Source organism: Toxorhynchites rutilus, chromosome 2 (genome assembly GCF_029784135.1).
Source record: "Toxorhynchites rutilus septentrionalis strain SRP chromosome 2, ASM2978413v1, whole genome shotgun sequence".
Classification (NCBI taxonomy): Eukaryota; Metazoa; Arthropoda; class Insecta; order Diptera; family Culicidae; genus Toxorhynchites; species Toxorhynchites rutilus.
This window is the reverse complement of record NC_073745.1, coordinates 103,775,081-103,800,419: the sequence shown is the minus strand read 5'-3', so window position 1 is coordinate 103,800,419 and position 25,339 is coordinate 103,775,081. Positions and strand designations below refer to the sequence as shown.

The window sequence follows — 25,339 nt, the reverse complement described above, 5'->3', positions numbered from 1 at the left end:
GGGGTGCTATTGGAGATCAATAAGTGTCACTCATTTTTTCGAATTGACCTTCCATCTATTGGAGGGATCGAAGCTGTTGCTTGTCATGCAAACATCAGAGGCAAAGACCTCTGTATTGTCAGCTTATATTGGCCTCCGAGAGCTGCGGTTTGCCGCAACTTGCTGACATGTGCTCACTCCTTCCTGAGCCACGAAAATCCGACATATTTTACAGTACTACTATGACAAAGGCAAAAATGCATCTCAAGCTGCCAATAAAATTTGTGCAGTTTATGGACCCGATACAGTTTCCATTTCCACCGCACAACGATGGTTTCAACGTTTTCGTTCTGGTGTAGAGGTCGTCAAAGATGCGCCACGCTCCGGAAGGCCTGTCGTCGAAAATTGCGACAAAATCGCTGAATTAGCCGAGAAAGACCGACATAGTAGCAGCCGTAGCATCGTAGCAAGAGCTGGGGAGTCATCAAACCGTTATTAACCATTTGAAGAAGCTTGGATTCACAAAGAAGCTCGATGTATAAGTGCCACACACGTTAACGCAAAAAAAACATCTTTGACCGTATCGACGCATGTGAATCGCTGCTGAATCGCAACAAAATCGACCCGTTTCTGAAGCGGATGGTGACTGGCGATGAAAAGTGGGTCACTTACGACAACGTGAAGCGCAAACGGTCGTGGTCGAAGCCCGCTGAAGCGGCTCAGACGGTGGCCAAGCCCTCATTAACGGCCAGGAAGGTTCTGCTGTGTGTTTGGTGAGATTGTCAAGGAATAATCTATTATGAGCTGCTTCCCTATGGCCAAACGCTCAATTCGGACCTGTACTGCCAACAACTAGACCGCTTGAAGGTAGCACTCATGAAGAAGAGGCCATCTTTGATAAACAGAGGCCGCATTGTCTTCCATCAGGTCAACGCCAGGCCACACGCTTCTTTGGTGACGCGCCAGAAGCTCCGGGAGCTCGGATGGGAGGTTCTTTTGCATCCTCCGTATAGTCCGGACCTTGCACCAAGTGACTACCACCTGTTTTTGTCCATGGTGAACGAGCTAGGTAGTCAGAAGTTAGCCACAAAAGAGGCCTGTAAAAATTGGCTATCCGAGTTTTTTGCCAATAAGGAAGCGAGCTTCTATAACAGGGGTATTATGAAGTTGGCATCTCGTTGGGAACAAGTCATCGAACAAAACGGCCCATATTTGACTTAAAACAGATAATTGTAACTAATTTTATAAACAAATGAAAATTCGAAAAAAAATACCGCAGGACTTTTTTGACAGCCTAATACATATCGCCATTTTATTGTGGAGGCCATTTTGGAATTATAATTGTGTTCTACTAGTCAAGCCCTTTCATTTGATACCCATATTGATGGGGTTTAGAGAAAATGTGTAATCCGCCATTTTGTAGCGGCCGCCATCATGGATTTTTAAGATCATGAAATACGCAGTTTTATAACGAATGCAGAGATAAAGGTGTGTTCCTAATTTCAGATCAATCGGTCAACAGGAAGGGGGTCAAATTTCAATTAATGTGGTACAGCGCTACAGACAAACTTGTAACAAACATACAAACATACAAATTACAGGGCAAGCTAAATAAAACCGTTTAAAAAGGAAAAATGTCCCCGTGAACAAGGGGGGTAGCGGTATGAAAATGTCCACGCTTGTCCTCAGATGGGGAGGGGGAGTCTAAATTCGTGCCTTTTCTGTCAACGTTATATGTGGACAGCCTCTTAGTCTTATTTAATATTTCTCTTCTGCTTCGCTTCTGTCCGTCAGTACAAGCTCTGTACTATGTTTAATTCATTCATATTCTGAGAATTTCTTTCAACTTAGTAGCAAATAGAAACTGAGGTTGGCCAGAGCGAGCACAATATTTCTAGTGCTTTCAAGGCCATCTGGCCACATGCATCAATCTTGATTTTGATGGACTTTCAAGCATATTTATATATTTTTTTGTGATTTCAATAATTTGTTTACAATACAGTTTTTTGAGCTATGGAAAAAATTTTTTTGGTCAACAAGTAACAAAAATCACTCAAAGACCTTTCATATTTCGAAAGTGACACCAAAATCGTACCACTTCGTTTCACCGGCGAAGATGTATTAAGGGGGTATTCTAGTCTAGAAATCTGAAAAAATCGAAATTTTTTTTACCATATTTCTGTAGTTTAGGCATTCAAGAATATACTCTAGAAAGGACTTATCGAAAATCCTATTATTTACCTAGTTAGAGCCATCTTAGTGATGTGGTATCTAACCTGTTACGGCCATCACAATGAACTTCAAACGGGTTTCTCTCGGAACTAGTTTTTTTCTAACTGGCGTACACGATATCTCAAGTTCTACTGAACCGATTTATGTCATAAATAAAAAATAAAAAATTATAACTTTTTAATTTTACTATTTTTAAAAAATCGGTAAACGCAAAAAAAACGTTTTAAACAGCATTTTTGTTTTCAAACGGCCGCCATTTTGTTAAAACCCATGTTTTTGACTTGTCCGAGGTTCATGCCATAGCGACATCTTTACTGATTCAGAATCTGTTCGATTTTTTTGTTTCAGATAACCAGAAGGACTGGAATCGTGTACGCCATGGCACAACTTTTTTTTGAACACCCTCACTTCACCAGCATGTAACTATTCTAATTATGAATATTTTTTTCCGTCCTATTTTTGTTTTATTGTTGAAAGATAGATAAACGAATAATGATATAATGGATAGTAAAAATATTCTTTGTTTTATTTTTACGGAGTTCGAAAAAACGTCCGAAATTCGTGTCTCTACACTAGAATACCCCCTTAATGCTCAAATCCTTGCACCCCAAACTATGAATGCTATTTAGCAGTACAAATATGTGCCATAAAACAAAATCACAATAATATAAATCCAGCCTTTTCACTGCTGATTCTCTACAATGAAGAACAGCAACCAACGAAACTGCAAAAACGTTTTCTTTAAGTTTTATCTGTCGTTCCTGGGATATGTCGGCTTGTTACTGGAGAGGTCCCGACATCAGCTGATGAGTATCTGCCGGTAGGTTCTGTGAGGAGCCTGGAGTAGACCGGGTAAGTAAGATCTTAATCCTTGTAATGGCTGGTTTACATTAGGGAGATCTTTAGCTATAGATGGATTTATTCACGTGAAAATAGGTGTAAACGGGTGAGAATAAATATGATACACTTATTCGAGGTATACATAACTTGAATAAATTCAGCATATGTAAACGCTTGTGAATTTCTCACTGGTGAGAAATCACTAAAGTTGGATGCAGTTCTACTTCAGGTGAATAAATTCACCGAAAATATGAATATATTCATTATAGAAGTTCACGCTAGTGTAAACGGTTGATGCGATTTCTATAAATCTCATCATATTTCTTCACATGAATATATCACTAGTCTAAACCCACCCTAATGCACACACATACTGTTTCTCTGCGAATTTCCAGAACCATCACATGCTTGCATCCCAAACCTAGTAGTATTCGGGGTACAGCGATATATCTTCTTCTTCTTCTTCAATGGCACTAACGTTCCTAGAGGAACCGTCTCAACGTAGTATTACTTGCGTCATTTTTATTAGTACTTAGTTGAGATTTCTATGCCAAATAACACGCCTTGAATGCATTCTGAGTGGCAAGCTCTAGAATACGCGTGATCACAGTGCAAGTCGGAGGAAATTTCTTTGACGAACCAGAATCGGGAATCGAACCCGAACACCCGGCATGTTAGTTATGACGCTAACCACTCGGCCAAGGGAGCACAACAGCGATATATACGATCTGCGAAAACAACGACCCGAGGAAGACCAGACACGGAAGGATGAGATAATCTGCGCAGTTAGTGCACTGCGCTCCCGCGCGGGTTCCGTTCTCTACTGATGTTCAAATTTGAAAGTATTATTCAATGTTTTATTTATTTTTCACCACGGCATTTGATAATATTGTACACATTTGTAAAATCATTTCGACAGACGGCGAATGACCTGAAAGGTTAAAGCCGAATGGAATGGCTCAAGCAATCAATCAGTAGGTTCATAATCCGCGAAGTGGTTTCAAAAAAATCCCCGTGCAGAGAGGGAATATAGTGATTCAAGAAAAATCCCCGTAGGGATCAAATTTAGTGTCAGTGTTGTGTTCAACGTGATCACTCTGCAAATTTAGTCATAGAGATGGAGCTTTCAGTGGCGCTATCCCTCGTCGCGTTGATATCGATAAAATTCGCGGACTGTTCGCAGTGCGGAGTGCGGCAGGACAAAACACGCTCACTCATAACAAATACGTACGAAGTGCAGCCAGGAGATTATCCATGGCATGCAGCTGTATATTTAGTATCACCTGTGAAACAGTACATCTGTGGAGGCACCTTGGTCGGCCAGAACGTTGTTATCACATCGGCTCACTGCGTGATGAATCCTGGTTTGACCCAGGCAAGACCCATTGAAGATCTTGTGGTGCAGGTTGGAAAACATCAGCTCAACGCACGCAGTGGTACCGAACAGGAAATTGGATTGAGTTCAATTATTGTACCAAATGGTTTCAGTGCACTACGACATGATCATGATATAGCCCTGCTGATAACAGTAAGCGCTGTTATATTCGGAAAATATGTTCAACCGGCATGTCTCCCAATGTTTTCATTGATCGGTAATAAAACCGTGGGAACAATCGTTGGATGGGGCTTCACCGAACAGAACACCGTCTCCAATGTTCTGAGAGCTGCGAATGCCCCCATCGTTTCGAGAGATACTTGCGCACAGAGTAACCCGGAAGCATTTGGTCAGAACCTTCCCGAGGAAGTGTTCTGCGCTGGATATCGGAACGGTACTAATGCTTGTAACGGGGATAGTGGAGGTGGACTGTTCAGAAATGTGAGGGGCAAATGGTATCTTCTGGGTGTTATTTCGTTTACCGCAGCCAGAAAGCAGAATGAGAATTATTGTAGTTCTACCGATTATACGGCTTTTGTGGATGTTGTAAAATACATGAAATGGATTAGAAATAATTCAGGTGAGATGCATGTTTTTGCGCGAAACAAAAATAGAATAAAACATCATCAGTCTGAGCTGAAACTGGGGAACCACCGCTCTCCTGCGTAGAAGTACAGAGTGTAGATGAAAAAGAGATCATTCAAGCAAATTGTCTCAGTCGATCGGTACAAGTTAGCGCGGTAACAAGTAAAGATGGTTCCAAACCTCTCATTATTATCATGTGTTGCTATTCTCGTTTTCGTTGCGACTACATTTTGCTCTCCGATCATCGTGGATGATGACGACTGTCAGTGCTAATATAGTGTGCGAAGAAGAACGGTTCTGATTTCTCAAATTGATATATTTCTTCCAGATTCCAATTTTGCCCTACCCTGCTCGCAATCGCTACAACCCGTGAAGCTGAAAAAACAATACTACGTCCATAACAACAAGGAGGTCACATTTTTGGAAGCGTGGCGCCTCTGCCAAAACGTTGGTCATCGATTGGCTACCATCACTTCCGAAGAGGACAGCCTGCTGTTGGAGCAGGCCATCGCGAAATCAACCAACACCAAAGGACCATGGTATATCGGAGGAACCGATTTGGGCAACGAGGGACACTTCGTTTGGATTTCCACCAATAAACCGATTGGGTACCTCTCGGGATACTTCAATTACTCTCCCGGGCAGCCAGATAACGCTGGAAACAACGAGAACTGCCTGGAGATAGGACGCTGGGGCGGTGTAGTATGGAATGATGTACCCTGTGAGTGGCGCCAGCGCTATATTTGTGAATATGTTAGTGCGGTGTGAATGTCTTCGAATGAGTGCCTGTTGAGCTGTTGTAAGTGCCATCGTTATCTGTGTTTTTCGGAATACGAACTTGTTTGTTACCTTAGTTTGTGGTGATATAACAAAGTCCCACAATGGACTCTTTTTCTTTAAGTTACTAGTAACCTATACACCTATACATCACTCGCAATAATTTATAAAAAAAAATCCACGGTTATACGGATTGTACGATTTGTTTAAACTATGCCGCATACTGCTGTATCCAAACATTGTAAACGAGTTTCCACAATTTCTAACGGAATACATGAAACAAGAAGAATACAAATTTACTTAGCGATTCGCTATTTGTTCGATACATAGATTTTCATTTTACACCTCATACCTTCCTATTAAACGTGATCCTAAATTCAAATTTTTTTATTGTCATTTCTTTTTTGCAAACTCTACATTTGAAATTCTCAAAATTTAATAGGTAATTAAAATTATCCTTTTCATTAGTTATTTGCATCTCTCCAACGTGAATAATACAAAAACAAATATCAGGAGAGTCTGAGCTGCCGACTAACTTACAATGCTTCATGCTGTATAAATTTTCACTTGGAAGTTATTACAAACTTTAAGTAGGGAATATATTGAGAATCGCTTTTGCAGCAGTTGTCGCTTGGCATTTTTTCTCATCTAACATGAACTCTTAGTCATGGTATGGCTGAGCTGATCTGATCACCAGGAAGCCAGGCTTCAATTCTATCTAAGAATCAGGTAGGTATAACTTCTGAACTATTTATCCAATCGTCTATCTCGTTTCAAAAAACCTTCTAATTTTGCTGAAGAAACGCGAATAAATTATAAAAAGTGTACAAAACTACTCGCAGTTTGCATGTACAGTAGAACCCCGATTATTCGCGAAATAGTCGGGCTAGGCCATCGCGTATAACGAAAATCGCGAATAATGCAATATAAGACTAAAAATGAGGTAAAAGCACAAACAATATATATTTTAACATGAAAACTATGTTTCATCAATACAGAAATTATTGAACTAACAATCTGTAAGGTCGTGTACATCAGTAATCAGATAATGTAAAAGCCATGACCAAAACAAAAAAGCAAGACTCTTCCACTCATTGACAAATTTCGGGAAGGTTTATAGGCTTACTAGGGAACTCACTTTCGCGAATAATCCGCACCGCGGATCAACCGCTCGCGGATAATCGAGGTTCTACTGTATTTGCCCCAGGCTCTTTATTTTTGGAAATCTGTGTTGGGGAAATACATTCCGGTCTGCATATACAGCCATTCCATGCCAAACCGATTAAGTGGTTCTCAGATTTCCATGAAAAGTGGTAGTTTTGCTCGCTATTGCAAAATATTAGACCCGCATTTTCTTATTTTTTCGTTAGTGTGGCCATTTTCATTTTAGGGTGGTCCGAAAAATCATTTTTTCAACTTTTTCCCAAAAATTCATAACTTTTGAATCACGTAACCGATTTAGTTGATCGACATATCAAATTGAAGCTAATGAGCTAGGCTTTTGTTGAAGAATATTGAACATTCGAAAACATTGTATTTGTTTTTTGTAATGATTGATTGTAGTTGTTTTTTGTTGTTTTCATGGTTTTGGACTAGAGGCCACTGTATTTTTTTATATTTTTTATTGAAAACTGAGAATTTTTTACATAACATATCTCGATATCAGAGATCAGGTTCATGTGAATCAGGTTCTTGTGAGTCAGTCGATATTGCGTATGACCTCACGAAAAATATTGACTGGAGAAAATTTGCAGAAATAATATCTGAAGCACTTGCTTCAATGCATGAACTTCCTCCACTCGAAGAGTATAATTTTATATCGAGTTTGATTTACGAAAGCGCACTTCAAGCTCAAAGGAAACATGTACCTGCCACTACTTTCCGACGTCGTCCTCCATCACTTTGGTGGGACAAGGAGTGTTCAAAGGTCAACTTTGAAAAATCATCCGCTTTCAAAAAATTCCGGAAAACTGGACTAGTGGAATGGTTTCGAAAGTACCAAGCTCTAGAAGCCAAACTAAAAGGTCTGATTAAAGCAAAAAAGCGTGGATATTGGCGGAAGTTCGTCAATGGTTTGTCAAGGGAGACCGCTATGAGCACTCTTTGGAATACGGCTAGGAGAATGCGTGGCTGGAACCATACAAATGAAAGTGAGGAATACTCTGATCGTTGGATTTTCAAATTTGCAAGAAAGGTTTGTCCCGATTCCGTTCCTGCACAAAGCGTCGTACGCGACATTCCGCTCCAATGCGACAATGAGAATTTTTCGATGGTAGAATTCTTGCCCTCCTCTCATGTAACAATTCAGCTCCGGGGTCGGACAAGATTAAATTCAACTTGTTGAAGAATTTTCCAGACTTGGCGAAACAGCGTTTGCTGAACTTGTTCAACAAGTTTCTGGAGCTGAATATTGTCCCACATGATTGGAGGCAAGTGAGAGTGATAGCCATACGAAAACCCAACAAGCCGGCTTGCGATCACAATTCATATAGGCCGATTGCAATGTTATCCTGTATTCGTAAATTGTTAGAGAAAATGATTCTACTTCGTTTGGACAAGTGGGTTGAAGCGAACAATTTGCTGTCAAATACGCAGTTTGGCTTCCGCCGAGGTAAAGGGACGAACGATTCTCTCACGCTGCTATCTTCTGAAATCCAAATCGCATTTGCTCGCAAAGAACAAATGGCTTCCGTTTTCCTCGATATCAAAGGGGCATTTGATTCAGTTTCCATGGAAATTCTCTCAGAGAAACTTCATAATCGTGGACTTTCACCAATTCTGAATAATTTCCTGTACAATTTACTGTCGGAAAAGCACATGTTTTTCAATCATGGCAGCTTGAAATCTTCTCGATACAGTTTTATGGGCCTACCACAAGGCTCCTGCCTAAGCCCCCTCTTGTACAGTTTTTACGTCAATGATATAGATGATTGTCTAACTAAAGATTGCACGTTGAGACAACTTGCAGACGATAGAGTTATTTCCATCACGGGTACTAATCCCGCCGTTCTGCAAAAATCCTTGCAAGATACCCTGAACAACCTGTTCACGTGGGCTCTCAAGCTGGGTATCGAATTCTCTACGGAGAAAACCGAAATGGTTGTTTTTTCTAGGAAGCACGAACCCGCCCAATTCCAGCTTCACCTATCCGGCAAAACGATCAAGCACTCGATGTTTTTCAAATACCTTGGAGTATATTTTGACTCTAAATGTACCTGGGGAATACACATTGCGTATTTGAAACAGAAATGCCAGCAAAGAATCAATTTTCTCCAAACAATAACCGGAACATGGTGGGGTGCCCATCCAGGAGACCTCATTCAGTTGTACAAAACAACGATATTGTCAGTGTTAGAATATGGCAGTTTTTGCTTCCGATCAGCTGCCAGGATTCATATTCTCAAGCTGGAGAGGATACAATATCGTTGCTTGCGTATAGCCATGGGGTGTTTGCATTCGACACATACGATGAGTCTCGAAGTTTTGGCAGGAGTACCCCCGCTTACTCTTCGGTTTACAGAATTATCCTACAGATTTCTCATCCGTTGCAAGATCATGAATCCATTGGTGATTGATAACTTCAAAAATCTACTCCAGCTGACTTCTCAGTCAAGTTTTATGTCTTTATACCATGAGTACCTTACCCACGACGTGCACCCTTCACCAGGCATCTCCAACCAAGTTTGCTTCCCATACTTTTGCAGTTCCTCTGTCATTTTTTATCTGTCCATGCGACAAAAAATCCATGGAATCCCAGATCATCTACGCTCAGAATCTATTCCGCTGATATTTTCGGCAGAATATGGGGGTAAAGTTAGATCTGATAAAATGTTCTTTACTGACGGTTCATTCATAAACGGGTCCACTGGCTTCGGCATCTTCAATGAAAATTCCAGTGCCTCTTTCAAACTCAAAGATCCTTGTTCCGTGTATGTCGCTGAACTGGGTGCGATATATTACGCATTAGGGATCATTGAAACATTTTTTTTTTTTAAATGATGATGGTCCCACCTCTTTCCCCTACATAGGTTTGAGCTGGACGAGTTATCTTGTAGATAATTATATGGAGGAGTTTCTTTGTAATATCAAATCAACCAGTAAGCAAGTTAAAAACAAAAAACGGTCCGGTTGTACCACTGGCATAGATTGTTTATCAAAAGAACAAGTAAGGGCATTATCTGAACGCTAAATATTCCATGGCATGTCAAGAGAATTTCCAATCCGGGAAGACACTTGACCGATCGGGAATCGAACCCAATGCCTACATCAGCATTAGCCATGAATTTACAAGGGATTTCCCGCTTTACTAGATTCCCGAGAACGATCTACTAATGCGATCGCTTTCGAGTCCAGACAGCTGAGCAACCCCGAGCCTAATTCTAGCCGACACTACAGGCCCAGTAACTCTCCCAAGGCATATCAAGAGAATTTCCAACCGGGAAGACCCTTGACCGATCAGGAATTGAACCTAATACCTATGTCAGTACCAGCCTTGAATTTACAAAGGAAATCCCGCTTTACTGGATACCCGACAACGATCTGTTAATCGTTTTCGAGACCAGACAGCTGAGCAAACCTAAGCCTAATTCCAGCCGATACTTCAGGCCCTTCATTCAACCTGGGGTATAATCGCGTCAATCTGAATCTGCAATGAGATCTGCCACAACACAGAAAGATCTCGTCAATCATCTGTCAAAAGGATAAATTTACAAGTATTCCGGTTGAGCTATCCCTAGCTTCTTTTCAGTTTCCACTTTCAATCCCTTGGAATGGATCGATCTTATTAAACAAAACAAAAACAAAGAAAAAAATCACTTTTGCCAATGTTCAATTTCAAATTTTACTATGCCGGTTCACGCGCGCGATGCTCAAACTCTTGTAGACTTCACAATTATTTTTAAACTAATCTAATAACTAAAATTATTAAAAATTGAAGGAAAAAAAATAATAAAAACAACATACCATCATCATCATAGTCTAAAGATAAAAAAAAACACACACACACATGCACCTACACCTAAAACAGTACCCTATTCATTATATAATAATGATGACGGTCCCACTTTATGTTCCTACAACGATTTGAGCTGGACGAATTTTCTTTGATAACTATATATATGGATTTCTTTTATAATACAAACAAAACCAGTATATTAGTTTAGAGCATAGACATAGATTGTCACTCGAAAGAGCAAGTAAAGGCATTATATGAACGCTAGATATTCCAAGGCATGTCAAGAGAATTTCCAATCCGGGAAAACCCTTGACCGATCAGGAATCGAACCTAATACCTATATCCATACCAGCTTTGAATTTACAAAGGAAATACCGCTTTACTGGATACCCGACAACGATCTGTTAATCGTTTTCGAGACCAGACAGCTGAGCAAACCTAAGCCTAATTCCAGCCGATACTTCAGGCCCTTCATTCAACCTGGGGTATAATCGCGTCAATCTGAATCTGCAATGAGACCTGCCACAACACAGAAAGATCTCGTCAATCATCTGTAAAAAAGATAAATTTACAAGAATTCCGGTTGAGCTATCCCTAGCTTGTTCGCAATTTCCACTTTCAATCCCTTAGAATATGATTTTCTTAAAAACAGAACCATTTTTTTTAGCCAATGCTCAATTTTAAGCTTCTCTATGCCGTTTCACGTGCACGGTGCTCAAACTGTTGTAGACTACTCGAAATGTATAAAAAAAAAAAAATTAAAAACGAGTACAAAAAAATACCACCATCTTCATAGTCTAATGACCACTATTTTATTTTTTCAGACAGTCTCAGCTCAATAGAGGCAATCCGCTCAATGAAAGTTGATAAACGCTCATCTTATTTCCTAACAAGAATAAGACAACTATTGAGTGTTTTGGTCGAAAAATTATTCAATATTACCTTAGCATGGGTTCCCTCTCATTGCTCGATTCCGGGGAATGAGAAAGCGGACTCGCTAGCTAAGGTGGGCGCTTTAGAAGGCACACTTTTTGAAAGGCAAATTGCTTATAATGAATTTTTCCACATTCCTTGTCAGTATACGCTCGTAAGTTGGCAGTGCATGTGGAGTGAAGATGAGTTCGGTCGTTGGTTACACACGATTATACCTAAGGTCTCGACGAGTGCATGGTTCAAGGGATTGAATGTAGGTCGTGATTTCATTCGCGTGATATCTCGGCTTATGTCCAATCACTACAACCTAAACGCGCATCTCTATCGCGTTGGGCTCGCAGCAAACAATATTTGTGATTGTGGCGATGGCTACCACGACATCGAGCATATTGTCTGGTCGTGTATCCGGTTCCATGCTGCTCGCTCTCAGCTCTCTAGAGCACTGAGAGCACAAGGCAGACAATCGGATATCCCCGTCCGGGATATCTTAGGTAGCCGTGATCCTGATCTTCTGCTTCATCTATACCTGTTCCTCAGAAACGCCGATGTCAACGTTTAATGATGTTTCCTTCGTTGTGTCCCCGTTTCATATCCCTCCTATCGATAAACTTTTACTTAGTCGCGGCACACTCTTTACAGATACACGGGCCAAAGGTTGTGCAATCCACTGATCATTCAACAAGAGCCAAAGGTTATACCGCTCATGATAACTCTACACGAACTGATGATTGCGCCGGCTAGTGACCATTCTATCCTGGATTCCTCGAGTCGAGAAAGACGCACCGCGCTAGATATGAGGTACAGACTAGGGGGGCGTTGCTGATTAATGGTCAGCTGCATCCCAATAGGAAGTATCCCGTGTCGGGCACACGTACAGAGCATTGGAGACAGCAACATCCCAATTACGAAAACACTTGTAATACTAACCTCGAGCCAACCGCGAGTAATCGGTTACGTATTACTAACATAGATAATAAGAAATATTGTCAAAGTATTGGACTCCCGGCCCCGTGAGGCTAACGCCATATGAGCCTTGATAAAAATATATATTTAAAAAAAAAAAAAATAATCAGAGATGCTATTTGTTTTCCTTTTTTTATATTTTTTAATGAAAAGCTAGCCTCATTGGCTTCAATTTGATATATCGATTATGTAAAACGGTTCAGTGGTGCAATAGTTATGAATTTAAAAATAGTCGTTTTGGGGGAAAAGTGGAAATAATTGATTTTTGGAATCACCCTAAAATGGAAATGGTCAGTTTTTTGAAAACCGAAAAATCACCCAAGGGGGGAGTAAAGGAAATCGGGGGTTTCGAAAAAAAAAATTGATGTCAAATGCCTTCAAACTGCATGAAACGTCGAGATCTAGTGTCATCTCGAAAAATTTTGTTGTCAAAAATCGACACTCTGAGACTTAGTTTGTTCGGAATACGAGACGAAACGTATGGTTTTAAGTGCCAACAAAAATAATTATCTCGATTTTTCATTCGGAGCATGCTGTGAAATATGGATTTGCACATCGAGGTTTACTGCTACCACGAAAAAAAAAATCGTCAAAAATCGACTATTCAGACAAGGTGTGTCCGAAAAGTCAATTTCTGTCAAAAAAATTTTTTTCGAGATAACAGACGTTTCATGCAATTCTAAGACATTTGGCATCAAAAAACTCTTTTTAAAAACCCCGATTTTCTTTACCCCCCCCTTGGTGATTTGTCGATTTGCAAAAAAAATCAAATTTTGGGATCTGCGACAATAGTAAATGAAGTCCGTATGAGCCAATATTTTGCAGAGGGTATTTTATCGTGCAAATCAACATTTCCTAGGGAGTCCCGTATGAAAAATCGATATGAAGACATTTGGCATCAACATTTTTTTTTCGAAAACCCCGATTTCCTTTACTCCCCCCTTGGGTAATTTTTCGGTTTTCAAAAAACTCAAACTTTAACCTCTGTGCGACACTAGTAAATGAAGTCCGATTGAGTTGATATTTTGCATAGGGTAGTTCTTCGTGGGAATCAACATTTTTAATCTAGTTCGCTTTGAAAATTCGAGGGTCACTTTTTTCCCATACATCCATTGGGACTCTAATGCGGAGCTTACGACACAATGTTTCACTTGTATTGAAATTGTATTCCGCTGTTATTTTAGTTGCTCCGTTTGGTCGGTACAATTTGAGGAGCACAAATCGGGCTGATAATAATGTGGAATTTAGCATGCAATTGATGCAAACATCTTTGCGATCTATTAAAAGAAGCATGAGTCATAAGCATTCGAGATCTTTCATTTTTTCATACATGTTCAGTGTTTAGATTTTCAATTTTTTATTTTTGACGTAGGGCTTTAATGAAGACTTTTTATGGAATAACTTTATTTGAGGGGCTTAGAATGAAAGGGGTGTAAGTGATTTGATCGATTTCTCTACATCGACTCTCTCTTTTGGTCATACCTTAGCTGCAAATACATTCCCAGCTGTATTTGACAATGTGGAAGATAGGTCAGAACCTCATCTATCGGATTCTATAGCAAACTTAAATTGGAACGTTTTTGCAGTTGAGCTATTAACTAAATAAAATGTTGATGAAGAGAAATCGATCAAGTCACTTACACCCCTTGCATTCTGAGCCCTTAATTTTTAATTAGTACGAAATAGTTACGCTGATTTAGATTATTTGCATACGAACGAAATCGGTATATCTCCAATGTTTGTTTGGTGTGCTTTATACATTACGTAAGTTTTTCTAGGGGCGAATGGACTATCATTTTAAAAGTCTCTATAATATAAAAAGTTGAAGTTGTATACAGTATTTACATACTACTGCGAAACGAATGCAATTATAGCGTAGCAATATAGAAACACGTACGAACATATTTAAATATAAATCAAACCAGTACTAGGTCTCAGAATTCTGAAAAAAACGTTTCATTCATTTCATTTCTTCATTCTTGAACATTTCATTCATTTAATTCATTTCAACATTTCATTCTTTAACCAATATTTTGTAGATTTAATTGTTTTTGAAGTAAGATTTTTCGAAAAATAAATTTAAAAAAAACTCAAGATATAAAAAAAAATATTTTTTTAGAAAACAATGTTTTTATTAAAAAATATCAAGCAAATTTTTAAATAAAAAATTCATTGAAAAAACATATTTTGAAAATTTTTCATTTTTCTCGAAAACCTGTTGTTATCGCGATTTACATGCTCTGCTAACTTTCTTCTATTCAGAAACATGTCAAGAACATGTCAAACGCGAGAATTTACACACAAAAATGTAACGAGTAAAACATTATTTTTCAGGGCTCTCCATACAAAAAATGCCCTATATTCCAGAAACTATAGAAGATAGAAAGTTGACGTCTTCGACGAAAGTTCATATTTTAAGATCTAAAGATCTTAAGATCTAAAACTTTGTCGATTACACTATGTTGGATAACATCCGATTTAATTAGACAGATAAATGAAACTTGTATTTAGATTTAGAACCCAATTTAATAATGAATTGTGAATACCCTGTGAAATATTTTTTGAGCTCGAACCGATAAGTTTGTAGAGCAGGGAAATTCAAATATCGATATGTTTCTCTTTCGCACACGATCGCTTCTCGATCGTGTCTCAATATCCCGATCACAATTTTTAGATCAGTTTTCTTTAAGTCCCGTTGTTCTGTTCCTCGGTAGTGGTCAAATATCGAAGTTCTTTGTCGTTGGTTCTGATCCGCTCATAGTCATCACCGTATCTGCTGCTGCCAGGTTCGCCATCACACTATATCGCTATCTTGACTTCAAACAAAATTAGGATTAGAATTTAGAAAACATGAAAAAGTTGTTGTTAGAAAAACTTTTTTCCTTGTAAAAGTGCCCATCTTCCGATGTATGGACGACTTGTCGGAAATAATAAGGGCTATTCATATAAATTTTTTGGGGATTTAAAAAAAACCGTTTTTTAAATTTTTTAAAGTCTAATTTTTAAAATATTTTTTTGTGGGCGAAATTTTTTTTACAAAAAATATTTTTTTTATGAAAATTCAAATCATTTTCTACATTTCATCTTTTGACTCAAAATTTGTAGGTATTATAGTTTTTAAGTTATATTTTTTTGTAAAAAATCAAGAAAAAATGTTTAGCCCCATTCAAGAAGTAGTCTAATTTTTTTTTAATATTTCAAGTATGAAAAGTTGCTTAACACTCCTATACTCGCGCATTGGTCTGTCAGACCGAGAAATCAATAATTCGTTCATTTCTCAGAAAATATCAACACTACGACTTTGCGATTCTCTCTAGCTTCGTTATTCGTCGTTCGTCATCGTTTAGCGTATCGCATGTGTTGGTACAAAGGGGACATGTGCCACTTTTTTCACACTTTCGGTCTGACACACCGACGCGAGTATAGGAGTAAGTTTTTTGGACAAGTGCCTTTTTTCATATTCTAGAATATTGTTGAATGAAATGTATAAATTAATGTTAGTGGCGTGGAATATTTATTGAATATAATGCATAAGATCATTACCGGACTATTCTTATTTGATTTCAGTCCTTTTTGTAACTGGATTGAACGGATCCATATATTAACTATTCGTTTATATATTCGTCATTAGATTCATATATTCAAAAGCAAAATATAAATGTTTGACTTTCGTATAGTTATTCGCTAAATATAATGGTCATACATATACACACTTGTGAAAGAATTTCACTTGTGGAAGAATTGTAAACAGTAAACTATAAACTAATCGGTGGCTTATGGTAATTTCTAACAGTTACAGTCTCGGGGATATTTTTTTTATAATAGAAAATATCGACAAGAAAACAAGAAAAGAAAAGGAAGTTCCTAGAAATCCTTTTATATCATCTGTTTATGCCCCATCTAAAAAAAGACATTAATTCTTAGTTTACCAAGAATACAGAGACAAAGAATATTAGAAATATGCAAACTTTATATTGCAGAATCTTCTGGTAATTATCTAGAAGGTCGTTATACATTCTTCTCTTCGATAAAAGCAACGCAACAACTGCATGAAATGTAAAGAATATGTTTGTTACGCGCATGCAGTTCTGCTATGTTCTGATTCTTACTTCATTGAAACCACAATCGATTAATACGTTTTTATGTTATTTTATAGCTCTTTCTACTTCCATGAATTATACTCAGGTGCTAACTTTTTATTAAATACAGTGAAAAATTCGATTTTCGTTATTTGTGTTGGAGTATCAAAAATTATTTTGTTTTGAGGAGGCTGAATAAGATGACTATTAAAACATAATAAAACCGAAGAAAAATTTTTTTTTTGAGTTTTAACATTCAATCATACCCTTTTCTTCAAATTAATTCCAATAAAGCCTGAAAAATACACAATGGCAACATTACAGAGAAGTTCAATTTTCGGTCTGTGACACCGTGCGCGAGTATACGTGTTATGATTTTGCACGCGAGTACAGGAGGGTTAAAAGAACCATTTGTTTACTTCCCACTCGTCCTAAGATGAGTTGGCATGAAATTCGTCCATAGTATAAGATGCACTTTCAGTTTTTTTTCAAATTTTTATCTCGAAGCCATTGAGAATGGCGTGCAAAAAATTGAAAAGTACGTTTTTCATCATAGATGGTGAACCACATAGGGGTTCAAAAAAAATAGTCAAAATTTCTTATTTGGTACCCTATTGGTATATGTACAATATTTTCCATAGAGCTGGTGATTTGGTATGGGGACACTTTTTACTCCCTTACCCAGCCAACCCCTTTGTTGCCATTCTAAATGTAACTTCACCTTGCGTCTCTCATCGAAGTCTTGGTCCTTATTGTCGAAAAACTCTAGCAATCGATTTTTACAATCTTTTCTTGATCCTAATTTCTTACCACTCAGGAAGTTTTGCAATGCGAGAAAAATGTGGTAATCGCTTGGTGCCAGGTCTGGTCTATATGGTGGATGCACCATATCAATCAAACTCCCGGAGTTTCTGGCGAGTAAAAATTGAACAAAAAAAAATTTCAATAAAAAATAAAATTGCTCGTATATAGCTGTTACAGTATCGGCGTCATAAACACCATTCACAATTACAGCGGATTGGCTTACATTTCCGCCTTTATAAAAGAAAAACCTTCTTGACCTCCATGGTTCAACACCCTGTAACCCACAACTAAATGGAACAAACAAAAAAACAACAAGAGAAGTTTGGTAGTGTGGAAAGTCACCTTCACAACGTGCATAAACTTGAAATTGTATCATCGATATCACACGAGATATTGATCACTAAATCCAGCTACCGAGAAAATAAAGGATTACTTTTTCCCCAACCTAATATTTGACGGAATGTTTTTTTATCGATTTTTTATTAAATTGATACAATTTCAATGCTTTGCAAAATCGTTATTGTTCATGTGATTTCTGCTCCATGTTGTTGAATATCATGAACGTGAGGGAGTAAATTTGAACAATTTAGAATAATACGTAACAGTGTTTTGTACAACGTAGCAAACTTACTTCACGTGGTTTATTCCCATCCCGGCTTGTTTTACTGCGAATCACGTAATGCTGTTCATGACGTGCTCATATTCCAACGAAGGACTCGACCTTCGGCAGTACTTGGAGCACCGTAGTCAACATTTCAATTCACACCACCTCTATAAACGGACGGGGTACCAACGAGTCGTAATAAATTGACGCCCATCATCATCACCTCATAGCAGCAGCAGCAGCATCGGCAGCGATACATAATCCTTTCATCGGAACGATCCAAGCGCGCTCGCGCTTCCATTCCCGATGGACTACTGAAACACTTCCATTTCAGTGCCCTTCAATCAAATGATGTGAAAATTGCGCATTTTCACAGTCATGGGATCGAGTCCTCCCTTGTGCTGGTTTTCTCCAAAATTGGCAATGTGCGCGGGATATAGGAGTAGCTAGTGTCATCAGAACATCTGCTGCGTGTACACCGCGCCGCGTGACTTGGCGCTATGTTCGCTGATGCTGTGTTTGTTGATGGTTCGCCAAATATGCACAAACACACGCGCACACATCCATCGGGAAATGAAAAATCAAAATCACAACAAAAACCGTTTGTCGGCATCGACAACGATGGTTAGATAATGTTCTGCGGGAAAATTCCAACAGAATATGGGTTGCGGCAAGCGAACAAAAAAAATTGCAAGCACGAACAAGAGATCAATAGGAATCCTAACTAAAAATAAAGATTTTCTCATCATCAGTGCTCGCGGAATGTTGTGTCCTGGAGCAAAAACCACCGTTTCACGATTATGTGTGTTGAGGCTCAGCGTTGACAAGTGTGGTGTAATTCGGTGTGAAAAACGGTCAGCTCAATTTGGAAGGCGCTAATTCCAATTACAAGACGTCTCATGTGCACTCGCGGGAGTCAATCGATAATCGGTACGATGTTTTGCAATCCAATATCACGTTCATTCAGAAGCAGAGGAATGCATGGGGAAAATTGGGCCAACCCATCGATGCTGTTGCAGCGGTAAAGTGCTGCAACAGGACGACAGCACAAGGGCAAATGTGTGTAGGGTCTATATTTAGACGACGTTTGACGTCGGTTTTTTTTCTTGCGTTTTAGTCTCTCGTATGAAAATAGAATGGGATCAGACTCCGATGGATCGACATAACAGAGTTTGGAAATGGCACATCGGAGAAATTCTCGCGTCGTGCTCGGATCCAGCATCGTGGGAAAGATAAACAAAATTATAAATCAATCTTTGACGGCGGCTGTCGTCGATGACGCCGACGACGATAAACGCATTAAACAAATCGGTACGAATTGTAAAATATCAAATGTCACGTTTGTTGGGCACTGGTTTGCCAACACAGTCGAGATGAGGATTATTTCCGCCACTGTGTACACTTCCGATCACATTAAAATTTTTCGAATCGTATAATACAAAACGAATCGTCAATAGGGGGAAGACATACATTTATCGATCCATTCTGTGTAAGCGCTCGCTCATGAGCGCAAAGGCAATCCGTGATTCGTGACTCGCGCGCCGCGGTTATGGACAACCCTGAAATTGAAATGTCAAACCTTTGCCAGAGTCGTCCGCGGCGACGGCGGCTCAAGGACATTTTGTTTATCGCTCGCATGAGAAAATTGGCAGAGGCTGGCTGGCCAGCTGGTGAGTGGGGAACTTTAGCTTGGAACTTCGTTGAGCACTCACTTTGTTGTTGTTGAGAGCTGTCGGTCGCTTGAAATAGTTCACACTTTGCGGTGTTAAATCGAAACGAAACGGCTCTCCAGCTTGAGGCCACTGGATTGACACATCTCCTCACATACTGTTCGAGTAGAGTGACAGTATCACACTTCGAATGCTTTCAGTCAGTGAAGTGGTAGGGAACACCGCTTGAAACATGAAATCGGATATGGCCGGGAGTGAGGAAGATGTCAAACTAATGCCGTTTTGGAGTGAAGTTGAAATCGCTGTCGGTGCTGAATTGCATAGAATACTGACGGGTGTACTTCTTCCTCAGAGGTCCCTTTTATCCCATTCTTTCCTAATTCCCCTTCATCCATCTCCGAAATTCATTGACTTTAAATATGGTATGTATTTCTGATTTGCATTTCCTTGCCAAATGACGGAACGGCAAAATTCAAGTGGCTCCCAAGTAAGGGTGTCAGATCAGAAAACATGTAATACATTTCAGAAAGGACCGACACCTCCGACTGAAACATAATAATAACCCGAGGAAGCAATATCAAGGAAATATGACGGATGAGATAGACACTCCCAGTTCACTCTTTCTAGATTATTCTTGGTGTATCCATCAATATGTGATCTGGCGTTCGGAATTTTCAGATGTTCCGACTCATATTTTCATTGTTTCAAATTTTTGAATGTGCAGATTTTCAGAACTTTAGATTTTCAGATTCTCAGATCATCGGATACTCAAAAAATTTCAGATTTTTAGATTTGCAGATTTTCAGATTCAGATATTCAAATTAAAAAATTTCAAATTTTTAGAATTTCAAATTTTCGGAATTTATGAATGAGATTTGCGGCTCTTTCCGGCTTTTGTAGATTTATATGCTTATAAACTTATAGATTTTATAGATTGTTAAGTTTTTAGATTTTCAGATTCAGATTCTCAAAACTTCAGATTTTCGGATTGTCAAATGTACAGATATTAAGATTTTCAAATTTTCCAGTTTTCAAATTACCAGATTTTCTAATTTTCAAATAATAAAACTTTCAGATTCAGATTTACAAAATTTGAAATTGTTAGATTATCAGATTTTCAAATTTTTAAATCCCCAAATTGTCAAATTTTCAAATGTTCAGATTTTAAAATTTCATATTTTTAGATTTTTTGAATTTCAAATTTCCAGATTCCCAAATTTTCAAATTCCTATATTATTAGATTTTAAAATTTTCAAACTCTCAAATTTTCAGATATTAAGATTTTTAAATATTCAGGTTTTTAGGCTTCAAAATTTCCAGATTTGTTGATTTAGATTTTCGGATTCCATATATTCAGATTTTCAGATTATAAGGTTTTCGTACATTTGAAATTTTTAGTTTCTCAGATTTTCCAATTTCCAGATTTTCATGTTTTCAGTTTTAAGGTTATTCAGATTTTAGAAATTTAGAAATTCCCCACAAATTCAGGTCATATTTCGAGAGAGCCAAGTCTTGAGAATAAGGGGGGGATACGAAGAAAAACAATCGACTTTCGCGATTCAAACGACTTCCAAACATACAAACAGATCGATCTGACTAGGTGGGTGTTCTTCCAAGAAATGCTACAAAGTGAACATAACCTCGATACGTGGTACGATACGCACTTTGCACGGACTTTCCGAACGGTCATCGTAAAAAAAATTTAATATGGAGAACGTCTTTTGATCAGCGGATTTTGTTCATTCATATAAATAAAAATGATTTGATGTTGTATGTCACAATTTAACTCGAATTTGTCACATTGACATACATCAAGAATCATAGATTTTCTGATTTTTTAGATTTTAAGATTTTTAGAATTTCAGATTTGGAAATTTTCCGATTTTTAGATTGTGAGGATTAGATTCTCAAATTTCAAATTTCCAGATGTTCAGATATGTAGAATTTCAGATTTTCAAAGACAGATATTCAAGTGTAGACTTTTAAATTAACAGATTTTAAGATTTTCGGATTTTCAGAAACAGACATTCAGATTTTCAAATTCCTAGATGTGCAGATTTTCAGAATTTTAGATTTAAATTCAAAGTAATATTCAGATATTCAGATTTTTGGATTTTAAAAATTCTTGAAGTTTCAAATATTCAGATATTTAGAATTTCAGATCTTTAGCTTTTCAAAAACACAAAAAATTTTAGATTTGTAGAGTTAGATTTATTGATTTATAGATTTATAAATTTATAGATTCATAGACTCATAGATTTAAAAATTTATAAATTTATAGTAATAAATCTTTTAGATTTATAGATCCATATATTTATAGATTTTTCAATTTTCAGTTTCAGATTCTCAAAATTCCAGATTTTCAAATATTTGGATTTGTAGATATGCAGATTTTTAGATACAAATTCATATTTTAAAATTCATTTATAATAAATTTTTCTGGTTTCCAAATTTTTAGTTATTAAGTTTTTTTAGATTTTCAAATTTGTAGATTTGATTTTTTTCAGATTTTCCATTTCTTAGACTCCCACATTTTCAGATTTTTCCAGTTTTCGAAATTCAGCTGATTTAAAGATTCTCCGATTTTCAGATTTTTATATTTTCAGATTTCCAGATTCTCGGATATTTAAAAATATTAAAATTTTTAGATTTTGCTAATTTTCTAGATTTGCTAATTTTCAGATTCTTAGATTTTCAGATTAACAAATGTTAATTTTTTTTAGTTTTAGTTTTTCCAATTTTCTGATTCACAGAATCTCAGATTCTCAAACTTTTACATTTAAACAAAGTTCCATACTGGACCAACTAAAGTACGATTATATACTGACTCGATCATATACAATTTTAGACTCGATTATATACAGTTCAAAACAATTTTTTTTCAATTTCAAATATGACTTATTTCAAGCGAAAGTGAAATATTTCAACTTTTAAGTGAAAGTTTATTGGCTATTATGAGTACAATTAAGTGAAAATCTTGATTTTGGTAGATTCCAGTTGAAGATTCACCAGGAATTGCATAAAATGATATTGCAGCGAAATTAAAAAAGATAGAAGTTAGATGTCGAAGAACGAATTGTAGATCGGATATAGAGCTTTAATTTGGTTGATAGAAACATTCAAGTTTATTATGCATTTTTTGGATAGAATTTATTAACTTTGAAGTTTTTTACTTTTAAAATGTTATTTAAATCCACTAATTTGGAAGTTTCACAACTGTATCCTGTAGCGTAATTTTGGAGTTAGAGTCAGTTTAAGGCAAACAGAGCCCGAAACAGACAAAAGGTTCTTTGTCATTGTTGAAATGCGCAGGATTTTTTCTATCAAATATGATCCTTTATCACCTCCTGAAAGAATTTGGATTTTTTTATATGAGAAAGATATTTTATGACTTTAAAGAAATGAATCAAAAATTAAATTCTACTATTGTATTCAGAAAACGAAAAATATAGGTAGAAAAAAGAAATGAAAGAAAAAGGATTTTGACTCGTTTATATACAGTGAAATGAAATCGAAGACTATATATAATCGAGTCCGCCCTGTATTTATATTTTCAGACTTTCAAATTTCCAGATGATTAATTTTTAAATTTTCAGATTTTAAAATTTTTGGATATTTAGATCTTCAGATTTTTAGATTCTCAAATGTTTAGATTTTCAAATGTTCAGCTTTTAAAATATACTGATTTTCAAATTTTTCAAAATTGGAACATTTGAATATTTGAATATACTAGTATTTTAATAATTTAGTATTTTGATATTTTATATTTCAAAATATTAATATTCTAATATTAAATTTATTCAGATTTCGCTGATTTTCCGATTTCTATATTTTTATATTCTCATATCCTCAGATTCACAGATTTTCAGATTTCATTTCAAAATTCCAAAATTGAGATTCGAATTTGGATTCAAATCAATATTGAAGATTTCAGATGAAAATACAAGATTAGAATATGTATTACAATATTTCGATTTTAGATTGAAACTTTCAGATATTGGAACTAGAAACTAATGGTGATTTGAAATACAACTAGATTTAAACATACAGTTTTATATTTCCTAGACGTTTGTTTTCCTTCCTGTATGTTAGAAATTCCTTTTTTGTATTTCCATATCGCAAATTATCGAGATTTATTTTTCAATTTTAAGAATTCAGATTCAAATTGTTGGATTTAGACATTAAACACATTCCGTATCGCCAACTCACTCAAATGATTATAGGTTTTTGAAAGCACTGTAAGATTCACGGATTTCAGAACAAGATCCAGGTATAAGATTCGTTTTACGAATTCAGCTAGATTCTGTTTCAAATCCAGATTAAGATTCAGGTTTCAAATTAGGAAAGGATTCAGATTCAAATCAATATTATTGTTTCCAAATTGAAATTGTGGAGTTGAATATTGATGTCTGGACTTGGATTTCCGATTCAGATTTCAGGTTATAAAATGGTTTGGTTTTAGTGGATGAAGATTCTGTTTGTTCCGAATTTCAGATTCCAACATAAATTTCAGAAATTGTGTTTTCCGGTGGCCTCCTCAGGATATTTTGAAGATTAGCCACACTCGACGGGAATACGGTAATCTGGTTCCACGAGGGAACAAATTGCAGTTTGAAATCCAGATTGAGATTCAAATTCAAATCCGAATCAGATTATTGTTTCCGAATTGAAATTATGGTGTTGAATACACACTTAGAATTATGCATTTGATTCCAGATTTTCATAGTTTTAAATTTTCAGAAAATCAAATTTTAAAATTTTCCGATCTTCAGATTTTATGATTCATAGATTAAGATTTAGAGATTTTGGTAATTTTAGATTTCGTTTTTGATCACAATAATGAGAATTCGTTTTCGTTAAAAGATCCAGCTCAAGATTGGAAATTCCAAAATCAAAAGCATCTTAACAATTGGATTTTGATTTTAAAAATTTTGAAATGCCATATGTGGCACAATGGCTCTAGATTTCATATTTCCTATACGTTTATTTTCCTTTCCATATGCTTTATTAATGAATATCATGTTATATGAATGTTAAATGAATCGGGTATTCGTAATTTGGATACTATAATTCATATTTTAGTTTTAAGATTTAGACAATAATGTTAGAGTCCTGAACCAGATATATGTTCCAAATGCAATACTCAAGCATTCGACATTCAAACCAGACTTCGCATTGCAAATTTTAGACTTGATCCAAATAAAGGATTCATGAATCCAGATTTCAGTGTTAGGGAGGTACAACATTTTAGCTAAAAATCCAGATTGAAATCCAGATTCAGACCCAAGACATAATTATTGTCAAATTGAAATGGCGATATTGAATACATACTTCGGATTAAGGATCCGAAATCTGGATTTGAATTCTCTAGTGGGATTTCTTTGATTAGAGAACTTCAAGTAAGGTTTTGATGATTGAAGATATTTTTTTCGGACCTGGGATTTCAACAGAAATGTGATTATTCAGTGGCCTCCTCAGGAGATTTTAAAAATACTTTCTCTCGATGATAATATAAGTACGAGTATACCGTTCGTTCATTTCATA

At 36.8% G+C, this 25,339-nt stretch overlaps 2 protein-coding genes across 5 annotated transcripts in view; one reads left to right on the top strand and one right to left on the bottom strand.

Annotated features, from left to right (window-relative positions):
* LOC129765200 (MOB kinase activator-like 2) overlaps positions 1–25,339 on the bottom strand; it is a 409,346-nt gene that overhangs the window by 289,983 nt on the left and 94,024 nt on the right. The gene's annotated exons all lie outside the window — the stretch shown is intronic.
* Positions 4,110–6,111, top strand: LOC129765202 (elastase-1-like). The gene is made up of 2 exons (XM_055765231.1): positions 4,110–5,006; positions 5,340–6,111. The coding sequence occupies exons 1-2, from the start codon at positions 4,169–4,171 to the stop codon at positions 5,777–5,779; spliced, it is 1,278 nt and encodes a 425-aa protein (XP_055621206.1). The 5' UTR covers positions 4,110–4,168; the 3' UTR covers positions 5,780–6,111.